We start from the raw sequence: 24,545 nt of genomic DNA on the forward strand, positions 1-24,545 counted from the left end.
TCCTTTTCTTCTCTGATTGCTGTGGCTAAAACTTCCAAAACAATGTTGAATAATAGTGGTGAGAGTGGGCAACCTTGTCTTGTTCCTGATCTTAGTGGAAATGTTTTCAGTTTTTCACCATTGAGGATGATGTTTGCTGTGGGCTTGTCATATATGGCCTTTATTATGTTGAGGAAAGTTCCCTCTATGCCTATTTTCTGCAGGGTTTTTATCATAAATGGGTGTTGAATTTTGTCAAAAGCTTTCTCTGCATCTATTGAGATGATCATATGGTTTTTCTCCTTCAATTTGTTAATATGGTTTATCACATTGATAGATTCGCGTATATTGAAGAATCCTTGCATTCCTGGAATAAACCCCACTTGATCATGGTGTATGATCCTTTTAATGTGCTGTTGGATTCTGTTTGCTAGTATTTTGTTGAGGATTTTTGCATCTATGTTCATCAGTGATATTGGCCTGTAGTTTTCTTTCTTTGTGACATCCTTGTCTGGTTTTGGTATCAAGGTGATGGTGGCCTCGTAGAAGGAGTTAGGGAGTGGTCCTCCCTCTGCTATATTTTGGAAGAGTTTGAGAAGGATAGGTGTTAGCTCTTCTCTAAATGTTTGATAGAATTCGCCTGTGAAGCCATCTGGTCCTGGGCTTTCTTTGTTGGAAGATTTTTAATCACAGTTTCAATTTCAGTGCTTGTGATTGGTCTGTTCATATTTTCTATTTCTTCCTGATTCAGTCTTGGTAGGTTGTGCATTTCTAAGAATTTGTCCATTTCTTCCAGATTGTCCATTTTATTGGCATAGAGTTGTTTGTAGTAATCTCTCATGATCTCTTTTATCTCTGCAGTGTCAGTTGTTACCTCTCCTTTTTCATTTCTAATTCTATTGATTTGAGTCTTCTCCCTTTTTTTCTTGATGAGTCTGGCTAGTGGTTTATCTATTTTGTTTATCTTCTCAAAGAACCAGCTTTTAGTTTTATTGATCTTTGCTATTGTTTCCTTCATTTCTTTTTCATTTATTTCTGATCTGATTTTTATGATTTCTTTCCTTCTGCTAGCTTTGGGGTTTTTTTGTTCTTCTTTCTCTAATTGCTTGAGGTGCAAGGTTAGGTTGTTTATTCGAGATGTTTCCTGCTTCTTAAGGTGGGCTTGTATTGCTATAAACTTCCCCCTTAGAACTGCTTTTGCTGCATCCCACAGGTTTTGGGTCGTTGTGTCTCCATTGTCATTTGTTTCTAGGTATTTTTTGATTTCCTCTTTGATTTCTTCAGTGATCTCTTCATTATTAAGTAGTGTATTGTTTAGCCTCCATGTGTTTGTATTTTTTACAGATCTTTTCCTGTAATTGATATCTAGTCTCATGGCGTTGTGGTCAGAAAAGATACTTGATACAATTTCAATTTTCTTAAATTTACCAAGGCTTGATTTGTGACCTAAGATATGATCTATCCTGGAGAATGTTCCATGAGCACTTGAGAAAAATGTGTATTCTGTTGTTTTTGGATGGAATGTCCTATAAATATCAATTAAGTCCATCTTGTTTAATGTATCATTTAAATCTTGTGTTTCCTTATTTATTTTCATTTTGGATGATCTGTCCATGGGTGAAAGTGGGGTGTTTAAGTCCCCTACTATGAATGTGTTACTGTCGATTTCCCCTTGTATGGCTGTTAGTATTTGCCTTATGTATTGAGGTGCTCCTATGTTGGGTGCATAAATATTTACAATTGTTATATCTTCTTCTTGGATCGATCCCTTGATCATTATGTGGTGTCCTTCTTTGTCTCTTTTAATAGTCCTTATTTTAAAGTCTATTTTGTCTGATATGAGAATTGCTACTCCAGCTTTCTTTTGATTTCCATTTGCATGGAATATCTTTTTCCATCCCCTTACTTTCAGTCTGTATGTATCTCTAGGTCTGAAGTGGGTCTCTTGTAGACAGCATATATAAGGGTCTTGTTTTTGTATCCATTCAGCTAATCTGTGTCTTTTGGTGGGAGCATTTAGTCCATTTACATTTAAGGTAATTATCGATATGTATGTTCCTATTCCCATTTTCTAAATTGTTTTGGGTTCGTTATTATAGGTCTTTTCCTTCTCTTGTGTTTCTTGCCTAGAGAAGATCCTTTAGCATTTGTTGTAAAGCTGGTTTGGTGGTGCTGAACTCTCTCAGCTTTTGCTTGTCTGTAAAGGTTTTAATTTCTCCATCAAATCTGAATGAGATCCTTGCTGGGTAGAGTAGTCTTGGCTGCATGTTTTTCTCCTTCATCACTTTCAGTATGTCCTGCCACTCCCTTCTGGCTTGTAGGGTTTCTGCTGAGAGATCAGCTGTTAACCTTATGGGGATTCCCTTATGTGTTATTTGTTGTTTTTCCCTTGCTGCTTTTAATATGCTTTCTTTGTATTTAATTTTTGACAGTTTGATTAATATGTGTCTTGGCGTATTTCTCCTTGTATTTATCTTGTATGGGACTCTCTGTGCTTCCTGGACTTGATTAACTATTTCCTTTCCCATATTAGGGAAGTTTTCAACTATAATCTCTTCAAATATTTTCTCAGTCCCTTTCTTTTTCTCTTCTTCTTCTGGAACCCCTATAATTTGAATGTTGGTGCGTTTAATGTTGTCCCAGAGGTCTCTGAGACTGTCCTCAGTTCTTTTCATTCTTTTTTCTTTATTCTGCTCTGCAGTAGTTATTTCCACTATTTTATCTTCCAGGTCACTTATCCGTTCTTCTGCCTCAGTTATTCTGCTATTGATCCCATCTAGAGTACTTTTAATTTCATTTATTGTGTTGTTCATCGTTGCTTGTTTCATCTTTAGTTCTTCTAGGTCCTTGTTAACTGATTCTTGCATTTTGTCCAATCTATTGTCCATTCTATCTCCAAGATTTCGGATCAACCTTACTATCATTATTCTGAATTCTCTTTCAGGTAGACTGCCTATTTCCTCTTCATTTGTTAGGTCTGGTGGGTTTTTATCTTGCTCTTTCATCTGCTGTGTGTTTTTCTGTCTTCTCATTTTGCTTATCTTACTGTGTTTGGGGTCTCGTTTTTGCAGGCTGCAGGTTTGTAGTTCCTCCTGTTTTTGATGTCTGTCTCCAGTGGCTAAGGTTGGTTCAGTGGGTTGTGTAGGCTTCCTGGTGGAGGGGGCTAGTGCCTGTGTTGTGGTGGATGAGGCTGGATCTTGTCTCTCTAGTAGGCAGGTTCACGTCTGGTGGTGTGTTTGGGGGTGTCTGTGGCCTTATTATGATTTTAGGCAGCCTCTCTGCTAATGGGTGGGGTTGTGTTCCTGTTTTGCTAGTTGTTTGGCATAGGTTTTCCAGCACTGTGGCTTGCTGGTCGTTGAGTGAAGTTGGGTGCTGGTGTTAAGATGGAGGTCTCTGGGAGATTTTCGCCGTTTGATATTATGTGGAGCTGGGAGGTCTCTTGTTGATCAGTGTCCTGAAGTTGGCTGTCCTACCTCAGAGGCAGAGCCCTGCCTCCTGGCTGGAGCACCAAAAGCTTTTCATCCACAGGCTCAGGGTAAAAGGGAGAAAAAGTAGAGGGAATTAGTAGAAGTATGAGGAACGAAAGAAGGAAAGGAGGGTAGGAAGGAAGGAAGAAAGAAAGAAAGAAGCAAAGAAGGAAAGAAGGCAAGAAGGAAAGAAAGGAGGGAGGGAGGGAGGAAGGAAGGAAGGAGGGAAAGAAGGAAAAAAGACAGAAAGAAAGAAGATACAGTAAAAATAAAATAAAGTATAATAAAGTTATTGAATTAAAAACTTCTTATTTAGAAAAAAAAAAAAAAAAAAGGGACGGAAAGAACCTTAGGACAAATGTTGGAAGCAAAGCTATACAGACAAAATCTTACACAGAAGCATACACATACACCCTCACTAAAAGAGGTAAATGGGGAAAAATCCTAAATCTTGCTGTCAGAGACCACCTCCTCAATTTGGGATGATTCGTTGTCTAAAGGAGGGAAGGAAGGATGGAAAGAAAGAAAGAAAGAACGAAGGTAAAGTGTAATAAGGTTATTAAAATTAATTATTAAGAAAAAAAATTAAAAAAAAAAATGGACGGATAGAACCCTAGGACAAATGGTGGAAGCAAGACTATACAGACAAGGTCTCACACAGAAGCATACACATACACATTCACAAAAAGAGGAAAGGGGGAAAAATCATAGATCTTGCTCCTAAAGTCCACTTCCTTAATTTGGGATGATTGGTTGTCTATTCAGGTATTCCACAGATGCAGGGTACATCAAGTTGATTGTGGAGCTTTAATCCGCTGCTTCTGAGGCTGCTGGGAGAGATTTCCCTTTCTCTTCTTTGTTCTCACAGCTCCCAGGGCTAAGCTTTGGATTTGGCCCTGCCACTGCGTGTAGATCGCTGGAGGGCGTCTGTTTTTTGCTCAGACAGGATGGGGTTAAAAGAGCCGCTGATTGGGGGCTCTGGCGCACTCAGGCCGGCGGGGACGAAGGGGCACAGAGTGCGGGGCGGGCCTGCGGTGGCAAAGGCCGGCGTGACTTTGCACCAGCCTGAGGCGCGCTGTGCGCTCTCCCGGGGATGTTGTCCCTGGATCCCGGGAACCCGGCAGTGGCGGGCTGCACAGGCTCCGCGGAGGAGGGGTGTGGAGAGTGACCTGTGCTCGCACACAGGCCCCTCGGTGGCGGCAGCAGCAGCCTTAACGTCTCCCGCCCGCCTCTGGGGTCCGCGCTTTTAGCCGCGGCTCGCGCCCGTCTCTGGATTCCGCGCTTTCAGCCGCGGCTCGCGCCCGTCTCTGGATTCCGCGCTTTCAGCCGTGGCTCGCGCCCGTCTCTGGATTCCGCGCTTTCAGCCGCGGCTCGCGCCCGTCTCTGGGGTCCGCGCTTTCAGCCGCGGCTCGCGCCCGTCTCTGGGGTCCGCGCTTTCAGCCGCGGCTCGCGCCCGCCTCTGGGGTTCGCGCTTTTAGCCGCGGCTCGCGCCCGTCTCTGGAGTTCCTTTAAGCAGCGTTCTTAAACCCCTCTCCTCACGCCCCAGGAAACAAAGAGGGAAGGAAAAGTCTCCTGCCTCTTCTGCAGGTGCAGGCTTTTCCCCGGACTCCCTCCCGGCTAGCTGTGGTGCACTAACCCCTTCAGGCTATGTTCAAGCCGCCAACCCCAGTCCTCTCCCTGCGCTCCGGCCTCAGCTCGCAGCCCCGCCCGCCCCGGCGGGTGAGCAGACAAGCCTCTCGGGCTGGTGAGTGCCGGTCGGCACCGATCCTCTGTGCGGGAATCTCCCCGCTTTGCCCTCCGCACCCGTTGCTGTGCACTCCTCCGCAGCTTCGAAGCTCCCCCCTCCGCCTCCCGCAGTCTCCGCCCGCGAAGGGGCTTCCTAGAGTGTGGAAACTTTTCCTCCTTCACAGCTCCCTCCCACTGGTGCAGGTGCCGTCCCTATTCTTTTGTCTCTGTTTTTTCTTTTGCCCTACCCAGGTACGTGGGGAGTTTCTTGCCTTTTGGGAGGTCTGAGGTCTTCTGCCAGCCTTCAGTAGGTGTTCTGTAGGAGTTGTTCCACGTGTAGTTGTATTTCTGGTGTATCTGTGGGGAGGAAGGTGATCTCCGCGTCTTACTCTTCCGCCATCTTCCGCCTTCTCTCTTCCGCCATCTTCCGCCTTCTCTCTCAGAATTCTTATCAGCAAATATATTTTCAGCTTCTTTTGAGCTCCCTTCATGTGCATAAGAAAAACACTGCTGTCTAAAAGAACACTCACTTCCATTTTTAGAGCTGGGGGTTCTTAGACTGTGTTGAACAGTATCATTTTTAATAGCCAGCCACTGACTTCGAGTTTCTTGTTCCTTATTATGTAGTTATGTAGTGTTATGCTTCAGTCTGAGCTAGACGTACTCTCTGTCACTAGAATAGAGCTGCCGGAATATGACGTGATGGTCGGGAAGATGTAGAAAGCAGAATGCTTTCACGCTCCATAACCGAAAGCCTAACTTAAAAGGGCTTAAACTGTGGTATTTATTAAGTCCCATAACAAGACTTTCAGAGGTAGGGCCAGCCTGGGGTTGGTTATGCAGTGGCTCAACGGGGTCTTCCGTGGCCCAGGTCCTTTCATCTCTCCTGCGGTCCTCAGTCAGCTCCTCGGCCGCCGCTCGGGCATCACCTCTGTCCGTGGTCGGCCTCACCAGGCAGAGGAGGCCTTTTCCCGAATGCCCTGTGGACTTACTTTCTCTTCAGTAACCACAGACGTGTCATGTGCTCCAGTCTAAACCCACCACTGCAGAAGAAATGGAGTTTCCGTCATTGGCTTAGCCTAGCAGTTTCTAAATGGGTCTGCATATTAGAATCTCCTGGAGAATCCCAGGCCACGCCCCAGAGCAGTGCAGTCACACCCTCTGGGGGCTGGGTCACCGGCATGAGCAGCTTTTGAAGCTCCCCAGGTGATTCCATGGGCAGGCAGGTTTGGAGGCCAAGGCTGAGCCTGATCCAGGTTCCCTCTCTTGGCTGGGCTCTGGAGTCACCTGTTCCAGAGTGCTTGACCAAGGGAGGGGTGTGCATGGGGAGGAAGCCATAGGTCACCACAGACCCCAGCCCTGGAGTACGAGTGCCTTATTTTGAGTTCTGCCCTCTCTACCTGATTGTATAAACCTTGGAAATATGTTTAAATTAATGTTTCTTCGTCTGCTAAGTGAGAATAACCATACCAATTTGCAGCATTGCTTAACAATTAAATGGGGAAAAAAAATCCTTAAAAGTTCCTAGCACTTTGCCAGCCATGAAGTAGGCAGTCTGTAAACATGCACCAGAGTGCCCTGGTGGTAAAGCATAAGTAATAGTAAGAGAAGGGGAGATAGAAGTTATTGCTGCTGTTGTCGTAATTATTACTATTGCAGTTATTACTTGAGAGGATGGTGGACCAGATCATAAGTTCTTACTGATCTGTTCTGGTTGTACATTAGAAGAAGCACCTTGGGAGCTTTAAAGAAACACCAATGCCTGGCCACACCTAGACCAGATAAATCAGTCTCTGTGGGGTGGGACCTATCATCAATATTTTTAAAAAGATTCCCAGGTGATTTGAATGTGCAGGCAGGTATGAAATCCACTGGGCTAGAGCTTAGGAGAGTGAAAGTATGAGGAAAATTTTAGTTAGGTTGGTTTATCTGACTGTTCCAAATGGACCAGTTTGTGTCACTCCTGTGGCCGCAAGAAAACAAGGTTTTTGAGCTAGTTTGGGCAATTCTTTGCTTGGTTTATGCCAGACAAGCTCTTCTATCACCTCTGTGCTCTCAGTGATAGGACTTTCTTCCAGCCATGCCACTTACACACATTATTCTATGGGCCTCAAGAGTGGATTAACTAACAAGTGACCGAGTGCTTCCTTGTTTCTATTTAAAGTCTGTATACATCCCTTAAATTTAAAAATTCTATTCTATTTACTGGGCTTGCTTTTAGTTTTCTGAATGTGAATTGTGCAGTACATTTTCCTAGTTTACACAATGTGTGTTTTCCATTAGCTACAATGCAAGACCAGTTATGGACATCTTGTGTAGAAACCTGCTGTAAATTTTCTCCTAGCTTTCTGTAGGCTTCCCTAAGAGTTAGAATTTTTAGGTGCGTTGTTTACTAGGCCTTGGGTATGTTTTGTCATATGTTGAAAGATCACACCGGCTATAAAAATAAGACGGTGAATAAAAAGCCACAAAAGCTATAAACATCTGTAAAAGAAGTTTTCTAGTCGAGGCTGCTTGTCAGAGGGAAACTCAGTGCCTTTTGATGGTGTGCAGCTGGTGGCACGTGCACTTTCAGAAATGGGGCCATTAGGGGGAGCTGTCAGATATATGGCCTGCCGTCCTGTGGGCCGTAGATCTGTCCGCTGGGCTGTGTGTAACAGCAGCCCATGGGGCCACCCTCCTATAAATGCCACCCGTAATTCTGTTGCCAAGTGGATGCTTTATAGAAACAGGTTGCCATCTTTTGGTCACAAAGCCAACGTTACCAAGAGAATTAGTTGGCTCCTAGGAAAAATCTGGAAATTTCAGCATGGGCTTCACAGTCTCTGCCACACTGAGAAGCACACGTCAAGGCGGAGCCCTGGTCAGTGGTTAGGGCCACTGCACGACGCTGCCTGGAGCTTTCTTTTCTTCTCAGAGGATCTGTCATGTGGAGTCCAACGTGAGGTCAGATGCTAACCCAGTTACACAAGACACCCTCTTCTCTGGAGGCACATTTGAGTGAACAAGCTGGGCATGCTGGGCTGGGAGAGAGGAGCTGGGTTTCGGGACTCTGCTGCTGGCCAGGCCGCATCTCGGGGCTTACAGCAGGGCCGGTCCCAGGAGCACCGGGTCACCTCTGAGAAGCCATTTCTGAGACAGTGTTTCTGACATCTGAGATGGCTTAATTTTTACCAAGTCCATCATCCTGATATCAAAAAGGGCCCCTCTAAAAAAAAGACAGGATCTTTCAAGCAGAATGGTGATGTTTTAAGTTTTAAAATAACATGAAAGCAAAAAAATAATAATAATAACAAAACAATTTTTAAAATATCTTTTTACTTTTTATTAAAAAAATTTCAAACCTACAGAAGCAGAGAGAATAGGATAATGAATCTCCATGTACCTCACCCAGGTTCAAACAAGTATTCATTCTTCCTCCATTTATAACCTCCCTACCTCCCAACCATAAAACTTGGAATTTTTATATGTAATATTAAAATGATATTTAATTCAAGGTTTAGGTGTAATTATATTTTAGAATGTGTTCACCTAGATGATGATGAAACTGAATCATGGACATCCTGTGATCAGACATTTTTATTCTAGACCAGTGCTATTCAAAGTATGGCTGAAAAAACAGTACCAGCCCACAGACTCTTTGTTTCTGGTCTGTGATGAAATAAGTATGAAAATTGTGAGGAAGTGTTTAGAACTTTTATAGCATTCTGACTTTGCTGCACATCTAAATGCACGACCAGTTTTTTTTTTAGTAATTCATTTTAAATATATTTTAGAAAAGCATCAGTCAGCAGCACATTGAGAAAAACACAGTCTTTCACTACAGATGGTTCCAGAAGCACTCTTCTGTACAGTGCTTTTGCCGTTTTGCCACTCAGGATACGTTTAGTAACATGCGGAGATACTTTGAGTAGTCACAGCTTGAGTGGAGGTGCTATTGATGCCTACTGGGTGCATGGGATAGCCCCCCTCCCAACCAAACAAAGAATGATCTGGCCCTAGATATCGTAGTACTGAGGCTGAGGAACCCTGCTCCGGGTCACAGCGGAGCTCTGTGCTTGTCTCAGGGACGTTTGGCAAATGAGTCTTGCCGAGGTGCAGACTAGAAAGAGGCTAAGACTGTCTGTATATGATCTTGCCTTGCACTTGACGTGCCATATTCCACTTTGGAAATTAGTGAGACACTCTGCAGATGGAAAAGTCCGAGGGTTAAAGGACATTGCCCCAAATCCTTTAAAAACGGAAAAATATAATGTAGCCCTTTTAAGTTACAAGTTGCCCATTTCATCTCTGCCGAAGTTTGTAGTAGGTCCAACAGGAGAAAGTCAACCACTACTGTAGCAGCTGAGAAAATGGGAAACTAAAACCTTACAAAATTTTTGTTTATTTCATATTTAAGAAATGTATAACTTAACAAAATGAAATTCATGCATTTAAGAAACTCACAGCTCGTATTTAAGAAATTCATGAACCTCTGCTTCATGAGGTGTTTTGGATTTTCTTTTAAACTTAGAAATAGGAAATGATCATCTAGTAAAAGGCTTTGTTTTTCTGAACTCTAATAGGGTAAATATTAATAGCTATAAAATAACCTTAATCTAGAAAACATAATCAAGTGAAATTAATTTGTACCAGAAGATAACTTTTAATGCTAACACACTTGTGTGTGTGTGAGAGAGGGAGTGTCAGAGACACTTGTGTCTACATCTGTTTCCTCTTTAGTGAGTTTCTTCTCTCAAATTGTACTTGATACCCAGGTTGCTCACATGGAAATTATTTCATTAACAGCACAGACACTCTTGGTCTCGTTACAGCTTTGAGCAAGACAAATAGAGAAGAGGTTTGTCCATCAAGTGAACAAACGTTCATTTAAGTTATAATAGCCAAGTGTTTCACTCACAGGTTGAACCCACTCATAAGCAAAACGTGTTTATGTATATTCAGAATACCACAGGCTCTGACAGTCTTTATTACCGTACTCACTAGCCTGCCTGTGTTCTTTTAATTGCTTTACTAATTTTCCTTTCTTAACTGTATTGAGGTCAGGCTACCACTGCCGTGAAAGAACATTTATTAACCATCATTCCATGACTTCCTGACACCATTTACACTGACCTCTGACTACACGGGAAAATGCTCATTTGTGATATTTTCTTTTTCTATTTGATTGTGACCTAGCACGAAAACACTCAGTTTCCCATTTTCTCAGCTGCTACAGTAGTGGTTGACTTTCTCCTGTTGGACATACTATAGACTTTGGCAGAGGTGAAATGGGTAACTTGTAACTAAAAGGGCTACATTATATTTTTATATTTTTAAAGGATTTTGGGCAGTGTCCTTTAACCCTCATAGGGCATCTGAGGATCATGTATCCGCAGCATGTGGATAATCTGCCCATGATCCATCCTTGTCTTTGGGAGTCTGTGTAATGGGGGACGTGCTTCTTTACCTCCTGGCAAGCAATTCTTAACTAAACTACGAGAAAGCCTCCAATACATTTCTATTTCATAGAATTTCAACATTTAGACCCCTCCAAGATTTATAAACAATGTGATTTTCTCTATCGAGCCCTCTGAAATGATTCTGAAATTTAGTTATTCAGTTTATGTTGGCAAGAAATATAACACTTGAAGTTTCTGTTCCTTTAATAGATGGGCGCTAGCACAAAAATATGACTTTTATTAGCTACATCACAAGGTGCAGGGCATCAGAGCTCTATAAATCCTACCTTCTGAATGAATTCTGCCAAGCGCTGTTTGATTAAAGCTAGGCTGATTAGACTGCTGATGAATTCTGCCTTTGGTAGATTACACAGTTTAACTGACAAATAGATTGCCTCCATTCCGTAATGGCTCCCCAGTTACGATGACAAAGGACAAGCTATTTGTCAGTTAAACTGTATAATCATTCAGAAACAGAATTCATCAAGAACCTAATCATTTTGTCTCTAGTTAAATCCAGCTAATGAGTTAAAATGTGTAATTTATACTATGTGTTCCATTCTGAAACAGTTACAGACAATTTCCATGATACTTCATTGAATCAGATTTTGTGCCCAGTTTAAAGATTTCATAATGGAGGGAAAGATAGCAGAAGAGAAGTAATGAAGTTAGGATGCGATTCATGTTAAGATGACGATATTGTTGTGCTCTTTGTGGAGGAGGGGTGTTGAGGCTTTTGGAAGTCCAGCAGTATCCAGACATGCTTGCAGTCCAGCCACAGCGGCCTGCAGGCTGTTTTCCAGTGTGTCCTTGGGAAGGTAGTAGATAGCTCAGCCGCAGTAAGAAGCCTATATGGCTTCCGGAGCTTTCTCTGTCACGTGGTCCCTTGCTGTGTCAGTCACTAATTACCTAACCACCGTCATCTTCAGTGAACCTTAATGCAAGGATAGGCAGTGAAGATCAGAACTGAAGCTCTCGTGAACCCTTGTGCACAAGCATGGATTCTTCTGGATTGCTAAGTTATGACTGAGTATACTCAGGAATGTTCTAGAGGCAGCAAAGATTTTTTCACAATTTTCAGAGAAAGGAACAGGAACAGGTGCAGGTGTCTTTGTAATAATATGCTCTGTACCACTCAGCTTACTCTCTGTGCCCGACTGTGTTTACCATGTGAAGGGTGCTATTTCTTTAACATGGCTGATTAGGAGTAATGGAAGAAATTAGTAAGGAAGGGGGATGAGATTTTCTGTTCTGAGAAAGAAAATGCATGTATTTCCTCCTATTTCAGTTCATTTGATATTCTTAAACTTGAGATGAGTGACCTGTGACCTCCTGGCTCTTCCTCTGGCATAAAAGCTTTTTCTGGAGCAGGAATTCTCTAATACTTGATTTGGCAACATTCACTATAAATCGGAATCCCTTCCAGGGTGGGCATGAAAGGTCCTCCCAAGGAGCACTGCAAGGCAGTCTGACCAATACGTGTCACGAATTATACCCCTCCTTTCAGGATCTTCAGGAAAAGTATGGACTCTTTGAATAAGAACTAGGGATGAAGGAGACAGACAGGCCTTTGAGCGATAAACATAGTTTCTTCTTTGCTATGGCCTAAGCACTCGGAGAACGCTTCTTTCTAGACTGACAGGGAAATGTGATTTTGGGGTCCTTTGTGAGCTTATCTGAGAGCAAAAACCCCAGGGAATTCCTGGCTACAAATGGTTCTCAGTAAAGAAGAGAGAGTCCAGGCAAATACAGAGCTACTTAATCAAACGGGTCCCTCTTCCAACGGTGATTCTCAAACTTTCTGAAGTGGAGGGACCTTTCTGACATTATAAATTTCACCCCCCACTTTCCTGCCAACATACACATAGAAACACATGATGGCTGTTGCACTTTTAGTGTCTTATAGGAGAAAATAATTAAGTGAAAGTGATATGATTCAGCGGCATTCGTAAATGAATATATTGAGTTAATCACCAATAGGATCTGTAAACATTTGAAAATATCACTATGTGCGTGAGTGTATGTGTGTGTATAAGACATTATTTATTCAATCCAAGCCAATGCATAACATATTTGAGACTTCAAACCTCTGGTGATAACTGCAAAGCCCCTGTGACCCACCAGAATCTCCATATACTGGCTGGGAACCTCTCAGTATCCATAGGGCCGCCTCTAGGATGCTTACCTAGACAGTATCTCCTATGAGGAAATTTAGGAATGAGTGGGAGGGATGGTCTTAATCAGTGATGCTCAGAACTTGCTTTTCACTGCCTTCTCTTCCCTGAAACTTCTCTTAGGATGTCATTCAGCTAGTTGGTCCTGTCTTAGGTTGTTCTCTGCCAGACCTTTACCTGTCATTGGCAGCTGCCACAGTGATGTACCTCTCACTTCTTTACGAGATCTCGTTTTACAGATAAATTGCAGGGAGAAAAGCTTTCCTTTTTTTTCCTTCTCATATACATTGTATTGATATGTTTTATATGCTTTAAAACATTAAGTTACATGAAACATTTGGATATAATAAAAGCTAATAAACAGTCACAGGGGTTCCCAGAAAATTCCTGATCTAAATACTTAGAACTACATTTTCCTTTTAAAGATTTTTTTTTTAACTAGGCAGTATTTGAAGAAATAATAGAGGCTAAGAATAATGCAACATGTGAAAAGAGATTGTGTTTATTCAGACTAGAGGGAAAGGCCGTAAACATCGTATTTCGTAGACTGCCAGTAAAACGCAATTACTTTTTTCCTGTTGATTGTGAACAGTCAACTTAAAATACATTTTTCATGTCCTGAAAATTATACATATGGTTACTTCCATTTCTGGCAATATGGTAGACTCCATTTCCTGGAAAAGATACCCCGTACAATGCTATCAAATGCTGGATAAGATAAAGCAAACAGCAAATATCTGATTGTGTAAAAAAAAAAAAGTAAAAGTGATCTCCAGGACCCAACAAACAAAACTGAAACCCAACTCCAGAGTGGTGAGGTCAAGTTGAGGGTGCAGCGCCTTGCAGGGTGTTTACAGTTTCGGTGAACTCAAGACTTGGTTTTTAGTGGTGATGGAAAAGGGACAAGCTCTGGGTTCAGGTTAAAGGGCAAGATGGAACCACATCCCCCCATAATTCTGGGACCCCAAAAGACTATGCTCAAAATGAAATCAGAGGCTAGAAATAATCTACTTTTGGCAAACAGAAATGCTCGGGATGTTTAACTGTCTTGAAGTAATTGCTGCCTAGAGAAAGAGTTCTCCTTAGAGTTTGTAACCACAGTCCTTCCCTCAAGTGTGTTTGGAGTTCAGCCTTAAAATGCTTCCCTGACCAGAAAACCCTCGGGCAAGAAGTAAACCTAAAATGGTCTCTGATTGATAGCATCCTGGAGTGCCTGGCAGAAGCAAACACAAATGCTGTCTGGAGGGACTTACCCTCAACCTGGGGGTCACAGGAGTTTAACAGATAAAGACCACCAAACATGAGTTCATGATTTCAAATTCCAGAAACACCCAAGGAAACAAGAGCCATGAGCACGAGACAGGAGAAACTACAAATAGCAGAACTAGACTTCCACAGAGCACATAAGATAATGATTTATCAGATGAAGAAAGTTGTAAAAATGCCTGGAATATTTTTAAATAGGCATAAGCAGCATGAATAGAAAGTAAGATTGTATCAAAAATTTAAGCATAATTGAACCAAATAAAAAGTTCTAGAAATTAAAACTACAGTATAGGAAATTAAAAACTCAAAGTGATCCTATTAGGTAGCAAGTTATTCATACCTGAATTGAATTGATCAACTGATCCTAAAGAAATTACATAGAGTGCAATACAAAGAGATGGAAATGGCAAAGGCAGGTTAAGAGACATGAAAAATAGAAAGATCTAATTGGGGTTGTAGGCTTTCATTCAATGACAAATGAGAAGCAAAGCCACTTTCAATCAAAATCAGAATTTACTATCAACAGATCCTTGGAAATTCAAATATGTCAGAAAGCATGAAAAGTAAAGAAATTGTTAAAGTGTGTTGGGCTAAACCACACTGATTGTATAAAATCATAATGATTCCATACCGGGCATTAAAAATCAAGATACAAATGAAATACTGCTACATATAACATGTAAGACAGAGCATTCTACAGGGCATGTTAATTAATACGAGGTAAAATAAATAACTTTAATTGTGTTAAATGCACATGGTAAAAAAAATTTTAAGGATAACCAGTAAAAGGATAGAAATAGAGTTTGTAAGTTCTATAATAATGCAGGGGGGAAAGGAAATCCAAAACATGAAAGAAAATATAGGGGAGAAAACCTTAGAAAACAAACAAGATAAAAGCAGTACACAAAATAAAATGTTAGAAATATATTTAAATATATTATTAATAATGATAAATATACTATTGTATTTTATTTATTATAATGGCAATTAAATTATATTATAACAATATAATTTTTAAATGATAATAAATATTAAAAAGCAAAGTTCACTATCTTAAGAAAAGTGCCATTGGTTTGGGTTAAAAAAATTGAGTCGTATGCTGTTTACAACAGACGCTTATCATACCTAAGGATATATAGACTGTTTGAAAGTAAAAAGATGAATATAACAGGCAAATCCTAATTTTATTTTTTGCCTCTTTTTTTAAACTGAGATATAGTTGACATATAACATTGTATAAGTTTAAGGCATGCAACCTGTTGATTTGATACATTTGTATATTAGAGTATGATTACATCATAGTGTTAGCTAACACCTTCATCATGTCATGTAATTATTTCTTTTTTTGCAGTGAGAACATTTAGGATCTAGGCTTTTAGCAACTTTTAGCAACTGCATACTACAGTGCAGTTGACTATATTCACAATGCCGTGCATTAGATCTCCAGAACTCACTCATCTTCTAACTGCAAATTTGTACCCTTTGACCAACATCTCAACAAGTCTCCCAAACTCCAGCAGATACTAATTTTAAGAAGCTTTTATAGCTATATTAATACCAAATTAATTTTAAGGTAAAAAGGATGATTACAGAAGAAGAAGGTCATTTCAAAATGATAAAAGGTCCTATTTTCCAGGAGTAGAATAGTTTTAAACTTACATATACTCACCGTGTACCTAATGAGAGTGTCAAAATTTGTAAACTACAGTGATAAAATTATAAGGATATACTGGATATTGGAGTGTAAAATGGTTTATTCACTTTGTAGAGCTACTTGGCCATTCCTAGAAAAGTTGAAGGTGCAGTTCCACTTCTAGATACACATGCCGTAGGGAATTATGCTCATCTGTGTTCAAGTATACATTTACAAGAATATTCAGAACAACATTATTTGTAAGAGTGAAAACTTGGGAAAAACTTAACTGTCCATCACTGGAGAATGTAGCCATTGAATGTAATACTGTACTCACTAAGAATGAATGAACCGGCGCTCATGTTCACAAGAATGTTCCATGTCTTAAGCTGGCCGATGGGTACACATGTGTGTGTGCGATTGTTTACATACCGTTTTGTAGGCCTGAAAATTTTCATAATGTCTTTTAAATACCAAGGAGAAAATATAAATAGAACTTGTCTACGCTAACATGAAATATGAAACATATATACACACTACCTCAATTCAAAAAGTGTCTGTAACAGTATTTTTGAAGCTATATTTGAAAAAACACTGCAATTTTACTTTAAACGAATCTGTTTATCCGTGCACTATTTAGTAATTAGTGGCCTGCTGTTTTGATGAAACAATGTTAATTAATTTATTTTGCAATTTATTCCAAGCTAAAAAGATGGTGATGTAAGTTCCTGGTATCAAAGATGGCTAAGGAATGTGGATCATTTTTTCCTTTGTCTATGGATATATTTCTTTTCCTTAAGAGTCTATGACCAGCTGTAAAAAAATGCCTCATTTTAAAAAGTAATTTCGATTTTATAAAAGAACATCTCCTACCTAGGAAAAAAGATTGGACGATAGAAATGCTAACACATATATATGGAATCTAAAAAAAAAAAAAGGTTCTGAAGAACCTAGGGGCAGGACAGCAATAAAGACGCAGAGGTAGAGAATGGACTTGAGGACATGGGGAGGAGGAAGGGCAAGCTGGGACGAAGTGAGAGAGTGGCATGGACATATATACACTACCAAATGTAAATTAGATAGCTAGTGGGAAGCAGCCGCATAGCACAGGGAGATCAGCTTTGTGACCACCTAGAGGGGTGGGATAGGGAGGGTGGGAGGGAGACGCAAGAGGGAGGAGGTATAGGGATATATGTATATGTATAGCTGATTCACTTTGTTATAAAGCAGAAACTCACACACCATTGTAAAGCAATTATACTCCAATAAAGATGTTAAAAAAAAAAGGAAATGAAAATACTTAAAGCACAATTGAGCTCTAACTTCTTAAATTTACCCCCAAAACCTGTTGAACATTTGGTTCTGAGCTTTCATTCCCAGGAATCCCTTTGAGACAGTGAACAGTTTGCACCATGTAAACCAGGGGTCCCAAACTGTCTTGCTCCACGAAACCTTTGTGGCATGCACTCCGAAACCAAAAGAAAACGTTAAGTTCAGTTCAGTAAGTAGTTAGATCACAGCAATCATGCAGAATCTCCCTTTGCACAGATAGGACTGCATCGAAAGAAATGTTGTGCGATCTAGTGTTGGAACTGTGAACCACCTGGTAGTTTTAAGACTGCCCAAGAGATTTTGAGTACTCCTGTTTTCCCCTGAAAATTTAAAATAATTCATGACACCACTATGAATGTGCTGCCAGCACCTTGCAGAACTAGATAAAACACCCTCCCACGTACACCTTCAAAAGGAGGGCTCTGCATTCACTCAAATTCATGGTCTCTTTTCACTGACTGCAGGAGAAACCATACAAGTGCTCAGACTGCAGCAAGGCCTTCAGCCAGAAGCGAGGCCTGGATGAGCACAAGAGGACGCACACCGGAGAAAAGCCTTTTCAGTGTGATGTGAGTTTGGCTTCCCTTTTCTTTCCCTAGTGTCCTCCAGTAACCTCCGGTAACAGGAGATATGTATGTGTGTGTGGGTGTATCCATGCATCTATTTGTGCATGTATGAGAGAGAGAGAGAGAGAGAGAGAGTGTGTGTGTGTGTGCGCTTTACAGTGCTGATCTGTGTCTATTAATGTCTTGTGCTCTTTATACCTTTTGATTGCATAATCCATGTAACCACGTTGTAGCAATGTTTTTTATCCTAGTTTACTGGCACCAAATGAACTCTGATTTTCTTTAAGACATGCCTGTACCCTGTTTTAATGCAATTGAGTTGTTCTTCCAAGGTATAAATACATGATGATTCAAGACAGCTTTCATGTGTCTGTCCAAGTCTTTGACAGGTTAATGATAGTTAAACCAGAGATTTAACTGGTTATAGATATTATTTATTTTGTTAAAGCCAAACAATTTCTAAAACATGCATAAACTCCTTTGTTTAAAAAACGCCACTGCCAATTGTTTAGATTTTCTGCTTATGACATTTGAAGTGAAATGAAATTATCGACATAGTTCACATTATTAATGAAAGGACAGAAATACTACCATTGTCAGTAAAATTAATTGGATCATTGATTAATCTAGAGAAAAATGGTTCATCGATGAACAGCATCACCATTCTGTGTAAGATTGACAGTTGACAGAAAATTGACACAGGTGTTAGGGAAAGCACTCACTTCTTGTTCTTATTTCTAACACAAAAATAGCAAAAAAAAAAAGTATTAATGTAGCTCAATGTAAGAAGAAACATTAAAGTTGTAATCTGTGAAATTGCACAGTACATAGTTCTCTTTAAATGTTGAGGGAAACTTGAGTACTCAGTCCCCTTGGCATATCCCAAAGGATAAAGGATGGAGTAAGCAGTCCATATGAAAGGAAACTCACAAACGTAAGATGTTTTCCTTGTCTTTCCATGAAACTTTGGTTGTAAGGTTAAGGCAACAACGTACTCCCAGTGTACCTACTCATAAAAATACCTTTATCAACAGTGAACTTCTTTAAGGAGAGAACTACTTGTAGAGAAAGAAATGTACACATGGAGAGCTCTATCCTGGACTGGAGGTACAGCCAGTTTCATAATTTAATGGATTGAACGTTCAATCCATTGGTGCTTTTATTGGAAGCATTTTCATAAAAGCAAAACTTTTTTTGGATTATTTAATTGCACAACTACACAAATAAGTGATGGGAAATAGAAATTAAATATTAACTGTGTATGGACATCTTCCTTCTATCACGCTCTACCTGACTTTTATTTATGCTGAATATTTTTGTGGACTGCTTCCTTACACAGACTGGACCATGATGTTATTTTTTAAAAATTATGTTACAAGCATGATTTTTTCTATCTACTTCTATCCCATTTACTTCTGTCAGATGTTCAAATCTCTCTGAGCCTTATCTGCAGTCCGGACTGGTCTGTTGAGGAGAGATCCAAGTTTAATGCCTCCAAAACTTCCCTGAAATGCAGCCTGGTCAGGGAACTGGCTGTCTGTTCCAAAATCTTATTCTCTTAACCTACCCATTCCAGATAGAAGTCCTCCTTTCTCACCCCACTTCCAGTCTATCTCCTTCCTAAATGGTTCTCAGATCCATTCCTTACTCTCAGTTCCCATTCCCACTAGCGGTGCGTAGCCTGGACCCTCACCTTACTATTTCTTATTACATCCTATCTTATTACATTTCTTACTACATCCTATAGATGTAATAATCCCCCACCAAGGTGATTTTTTAAAAATCGAAATGAAATTCACATAACATAAAATTAACCATTGTCAAGTGAACAATTCAGTGGCCTTTAGTACATTGACGGTGATGTGCAGCCATCACCTCTGATTCCAGAACATTTTTGTCACCCCCAAGTAAAGTTCCATACCCGCTAAACAGTTACCTCTCACTCTCCCCACACCCTGGCAGGCACCAGTCTGCTTTCATTTCTATAGGTTTACCTATTCTGGATATTTAATATAAATGAATCATACAATATGTGACCTTTTGTGACTGGCTTCTTTCACTTAGCACAGTGTTTTCAAGGATAATCTACGTTGCAGCTTGTGTCAGTGCACCATTACTTTTTATGGCTGAATGATACTCCATTTTATGTATACAACACAGTTTATCTGTTCATCAGCTGATGAACATTTGGGTTGTTTCTACCTCGTGGCTGTTGTGAACAGTGCTGAGACAAACGTGTGTATACAAGTTTTAAGTACCAGTTTTCAGTTCTTTTGGGTATATACCTAGGAGTGGAATTGCTGTGCCCATATAGTGATTCTATGTTTGACTTTTTTTTTTTTTTTTTTTTTGCGGTATGCGGGCCTCTCACTGTTGTGGCCTCTCCCGTGGTGGAGCACAGGCTCCAGATGCGCAGGCTCAGCGGCCATGGCTCACGGGCCTAGCCGCTCTGCGGAATGTGGGATCTTCCCGGACCGTGGCACGAACCCGTATCCTCTGCATTGACAGGTGGACTCTCAACCACTGTGCCACCAGGGAAGCCCTATGTTTGACTTTTTGAGGAACTGCCATACTGCTTTTCACAGTAGCTGTACCATTTTATATTCCCACCAGGAATGCACAAGGATTCCAATTTCTCCTCATCCTTGTAAACACTTATTATTTTCTGTTTTTTTTAAATTATAGTCATCTTAATGGATGTGAAGTGGTATATCATTGTCATTTTGATTTACATTTCCCACAGGATTAGTGATGTTGAACATCTCTCCATGTACTTGTTTGTTAGCCGTTTGTGTATCAGCTTTGGAGAAATGTCTATTCAAGTCCTTTGCCCATTTTAAAATTGTGTTGATTGTCTCTGTTGTTGAGTGTGAGATACTGGATACTAGACCCTTATCGGATATGATTGCAAATATTTTCTTTCATTCTATATGTTCTCTTTTTGCTTTCTTGATAATGTCCTTTGATGCACAAAACTTTTCAGTCTCGATGAAGTTTAATTTACCCATTTTCTCCTTCTCTTCATGCATTTGGTGTCATATCTAAGAATCTATTGCCAAATTCGAGGTCATAAAGATTTACCCATATATTTTTTTCTAAGAGCTTTATAGTTTTAGCTCTTACATTTAGGCCTTTGATCCTTTTTGAGTTGAATTTTTGTATATGGTGTGAGTTAGAGGTCCATTCTTTTGCATTTTTTCAGTCTTTTACCATTGAATATGATGGTAGATGTGAGATTTTTATGAATGTCCTTTATTGTGTTGAGGAGGTTCTCTTCTAGTTCTCTGAATATTTTTATCAAGACAGGGTTTTGAATCTTGTCAAATGCTTTTCTGAATCACTTGAAATTATCATTTTTCCCTTTTGTCCTGTTAATGTGGTGCGGTACATTGTTTGATTTCTTTTTATGTTGAACTACTGTTACAGTCCTGGGATACAGCCACTTGTTCATGGCTTATAATCCTCTTAACATGATCTTGGATTCAGCTTGTTAGAGGTTTTTTTTTTGCGGTACGCAGGCCTCTCACTGTTGTGGCCTCTCCCGTTGCAGAGCACAGGCTCCGGACGCGCAGGCTCAGCGGCCATGGCTCACGGGCCCAGCCACTCCGCGGCATGTGGGATCTTCCCGGACCGGGACATGAACCCATATCCCCTGCATTGGCAGGCGGACTCTAGATCACTGCGCCACCAGGGAACCCCCTGTTAGAGTTTTTTGTTTTGTTTTGTCTTGTTTTTTTTTGTTTGTTCATTTGAAGATTTTTTCCTATATATTCATAGGGGTATTAGTCTGTAGTTTTCTTTCATTGTAATATCTTTGTCTGGCTTTGGTATCAAGGCCGTGCTGGCGTCACAGAATTAGGAAGTGTTCCCTCCTTTTCTATTTTTGGGAAGAGTTTGAGAGGATTGGTGTTAATTCTTCTTTAAATGTTTGTTAGAATTCATCAATGAAACCATTGAGTTCTGGACTTTTCTTTGTTGGGAGGTTTTTTGATTCAATTCCTGTACTTGTTATAGGTCTTCTGAATTTTTCTGTTTCTTCTTGAGTCTGTTTTGGTAATTTGTGTATTTCTAGGAATTTGTCCATGACAACTAGGTTATCTAATTTGTTGGCATACAGTTCATAGTATTCTCTTATAATCGTTTTTATTTCTTTGGGTTTGGTAGTAATATCAAAATGTGACATTTTTAATGTAAACTCAGTCATGTGCTTCTCTATGATGGCGTCTCACAACCTATAAGGTAAAATCTGCCTTCCTACTTGACTGAAAGATTATTATGGTCTTTCTCAATTCTTACTATTTTATGTCTTAAAAATCTTATGTCAGTATTCTGCAGTTTCTTTGCACTAACATTTAGAGTTTCCTGAAGCAGTGATACTGTTTCATATCTGTCTCTTGTTCCAGGTACCTTGCATACACTGTTCCCTCTGCCTAGATAGTCTTTTTCTGCTCCCGTTCCCACTGTCTACCATATATATATGACATTTGAGTGGCATCTGAGCAAAATTGTAAAGAAGAAACTGATACGTATCCACTTCAGTTCTTTACAATTTTGCTCAAATGCCACCTCACTCATCAACACCACTCTAACACCTTAGGCCCAGTCGTTCCGTGCTCTGCAGCTCCCCCAGCATGCCATACCTATTTAACTTTAAATATCTTTAGCTACTACACATATGGTAGATGACTTCCAAATCTTTCTTTCCCTGCCTAGATTTCTCTTTGAACTCTGGACAGATATTGTGAGGTGCCTATGAGACATCTCCCCTGTATTCCAGACTGAAATCATGATCTCCCAGCCTTCTCAAGCTCTCAACATGTTTCCTTTAACTACCCATCTCTCTGAGAACTCCACTGTCTCCAAATAGCCCAAGCCAAAGGTCGGAGCCTCATGCCAGACACCTCTCTTTCCCTGAGCCGTGACCAATAGCATCATCTAGTTGAGCTTCTGTAGTTAGAAAGACACAGTGATCCATGGTTTGTATATAGTCTCTGGTTTCACTACAGTCCAGAAATATGTAGGTGTTATTTCCACTTATAGGAAGCAGTTGAGGCTCCCTGGGTTTGAATGACTTGCCTATCATTCACTGCTTATAACTGGCCAAATCAGGATTCCAGGGATCAAACCCATGCAGCTTCCTTTCAGCCCCAGTAATTCCTGACCCTCTTTGCTTGTCTGTATTTCTCAAACCTATCACCTTGTCTAAGTTTCCATTGCCACCTTCACTTCTCTCTTTCTGTCACCCCCTGCATCCAGTGCAGTAGCAAATCTGATTGGCTTTGTATGTAAGTTGAGAATGTGAACACTTCTTACACCTCCACAACTAACAACCTAGTCTCCTGGAACAACACAATCGCTTTTTAATTGATCTCCCTCCTTCCATCTTTGCTCTTTACAGTCTGTCCTCAACTGGCCACCCACAGTGATCTTTCTAAAACCCGAGTCAGATTTTACGTATGTGTGTGTAGATTACATACGTGTTACATTACTCTCATTGGCTCAAACCCTCAACGACCGTACATCTCATTTAGAGTGAAAACCAGAGCTGTACCAGAGTCTGGAAGTAGCCATGTGACCTGCACCCCCCGCCCTTGTGCCCCAGCCTCTCTGGCTTCACCGCACCCTCTGCCTCACTCCAGCCACATGGCTTCTTTGCTGTTCTTTCAGACGCACTGAGCTCACTCCTGTGAATAGGTCTTTGTATTTGCCGTTTCCCCAGCCTGGAACGCCCTTCTCAGGTGTCTTTATGATCTGTTCCTGTGCTTCTGTCAGTTCTCGGCTCAAATTTCTTTCTTTCTTACTTCCATTACTTTCTTAACCCTCACCCCATAGTCACCTTCTCCTTCACTGTACTTACATCCACCTGAAATATTACGTATTTGTTTGTTTAATTATTTATCATTTATTATAAATGACAACAGAGTTTTTCGTTATTGTTTATTGCTGTATTCCCAGCCCTAGAACAATGCCTGGCGTATAAGAAGCAGTCAAAGAATATTTTAAAGGAATGAACAAATGAATCAATGACCACTGTCTTAGTTTATGTCCAAATCCTTTCTGGCTTGGTGTGGAACATTGTTTTGGCCTCCCTGATTCCAGTGTGTACTCTCTAGCTTGCTAACTAAATTATACTTCAGTTTCAGTCTCTTCTTCAAGTCCCACCGCTTGCAGAATATACATCCTTCCAGTTTCTTATGATTATCAGGGTCTCTAGGATTTGGTTCCAGCCTTCTAACTTCCTTTTCAAGTTGTTCCCCTAACAGTGTCTCATCTTCAGCCTTAGTGAACAGTTTTCGTTCCCCACCTGAGCCTTGCTGTTCACTCCTCTGTGCCTTTGTACATCTCCTTCCTTCTCCCTGGAACGTCACTCCCCAGCTTAGGACGTGATAACCCCTGTGCATCCAGGAAGAGTCATCGCACCCTCCCGTGTGCCTCTCTTGGCATTATGTTCATGGCATTGCAAGTATTTCTCCTAGTGCTGTGGACTCCACTGAGGCAGGGCAGAGCGCTCTTTGTCACTGTTCTCCTTACTGAAGTGGTAGACACATTGTATGCGATAAATATTTGTTAACTGAAGATGTCTGTATACAGTTCTAACATTATCTCCAAGGACTTTCTATTAAACATGCTGTTTCCCTTTATCTTAAGACAAAATCAGTTTACCTCTAGCCTAGAGAAGGAATAAAATATTTTCCCATTTTTGGGGAATGTGAATTAATACTAAGTTGGAGTAGGCTGAAGGGTTGTATGAGAATCACATGTGGAAAGAAAGAAAAGGAAGCATCTCTGTTGCACTGTTGGAACTCCTTGCTCTTCCCTATTTTTAAAATGACTATAAAAGACCTTACATTTGGCTGATTTATACAGAGCATCAGTTTGAAGTCTCTTAATGACTGCATTTAAGTTCATGAGAACACAGCTTTTAATGTCTAGGTAGTCAGTTTCACAAGCGTGACATCAGC

At 40.6% G+C, this 24,545-nt stretch overlaps 1 protein-coding gene across 3 annotated transcripts in view; it reads left to right on the top strand.

Annotated features, from left to right (window-relative positions):
- The window catches only part of PRDM5 (PR/SET domain 5), a 223,117-nt gene that overhangs the window by 189,596 nt on the left and 8,976 nt on the right, over positions 1–24,545 (top strand). For 2 of the 3 annotated variants that reach the window (XM_019928070.3, XM_019928071.3), the window contains one exon: positions 17,482–17,586. In XM_019928070.3, coding sequence (XP_019783629.1) covers positions 17,482–17,586 — 105 coding nt within the window. Of the gene's footprint in view, positions 1–17,481; positions 17,587–24,545 lie in introns of those variants that run through there. The other variant, XR_012331893.1, reaches the window with a different exon arrangement.

This window comes from Tursiops truncatus, chromosome 5 (genome assembly GCF_011762595.2).
Source record: "Tursiops truncatus isolate mTurTru1 chromosome 5, mTurTru1.mat.Y, whole genome shotgun sequence".
Lineage (NCBI taxonomy): Eukaryota > Metazoa > Chordata > Mammalia > Artiodactyla > Delphinidae > Tursiops > Tursiops truncatus.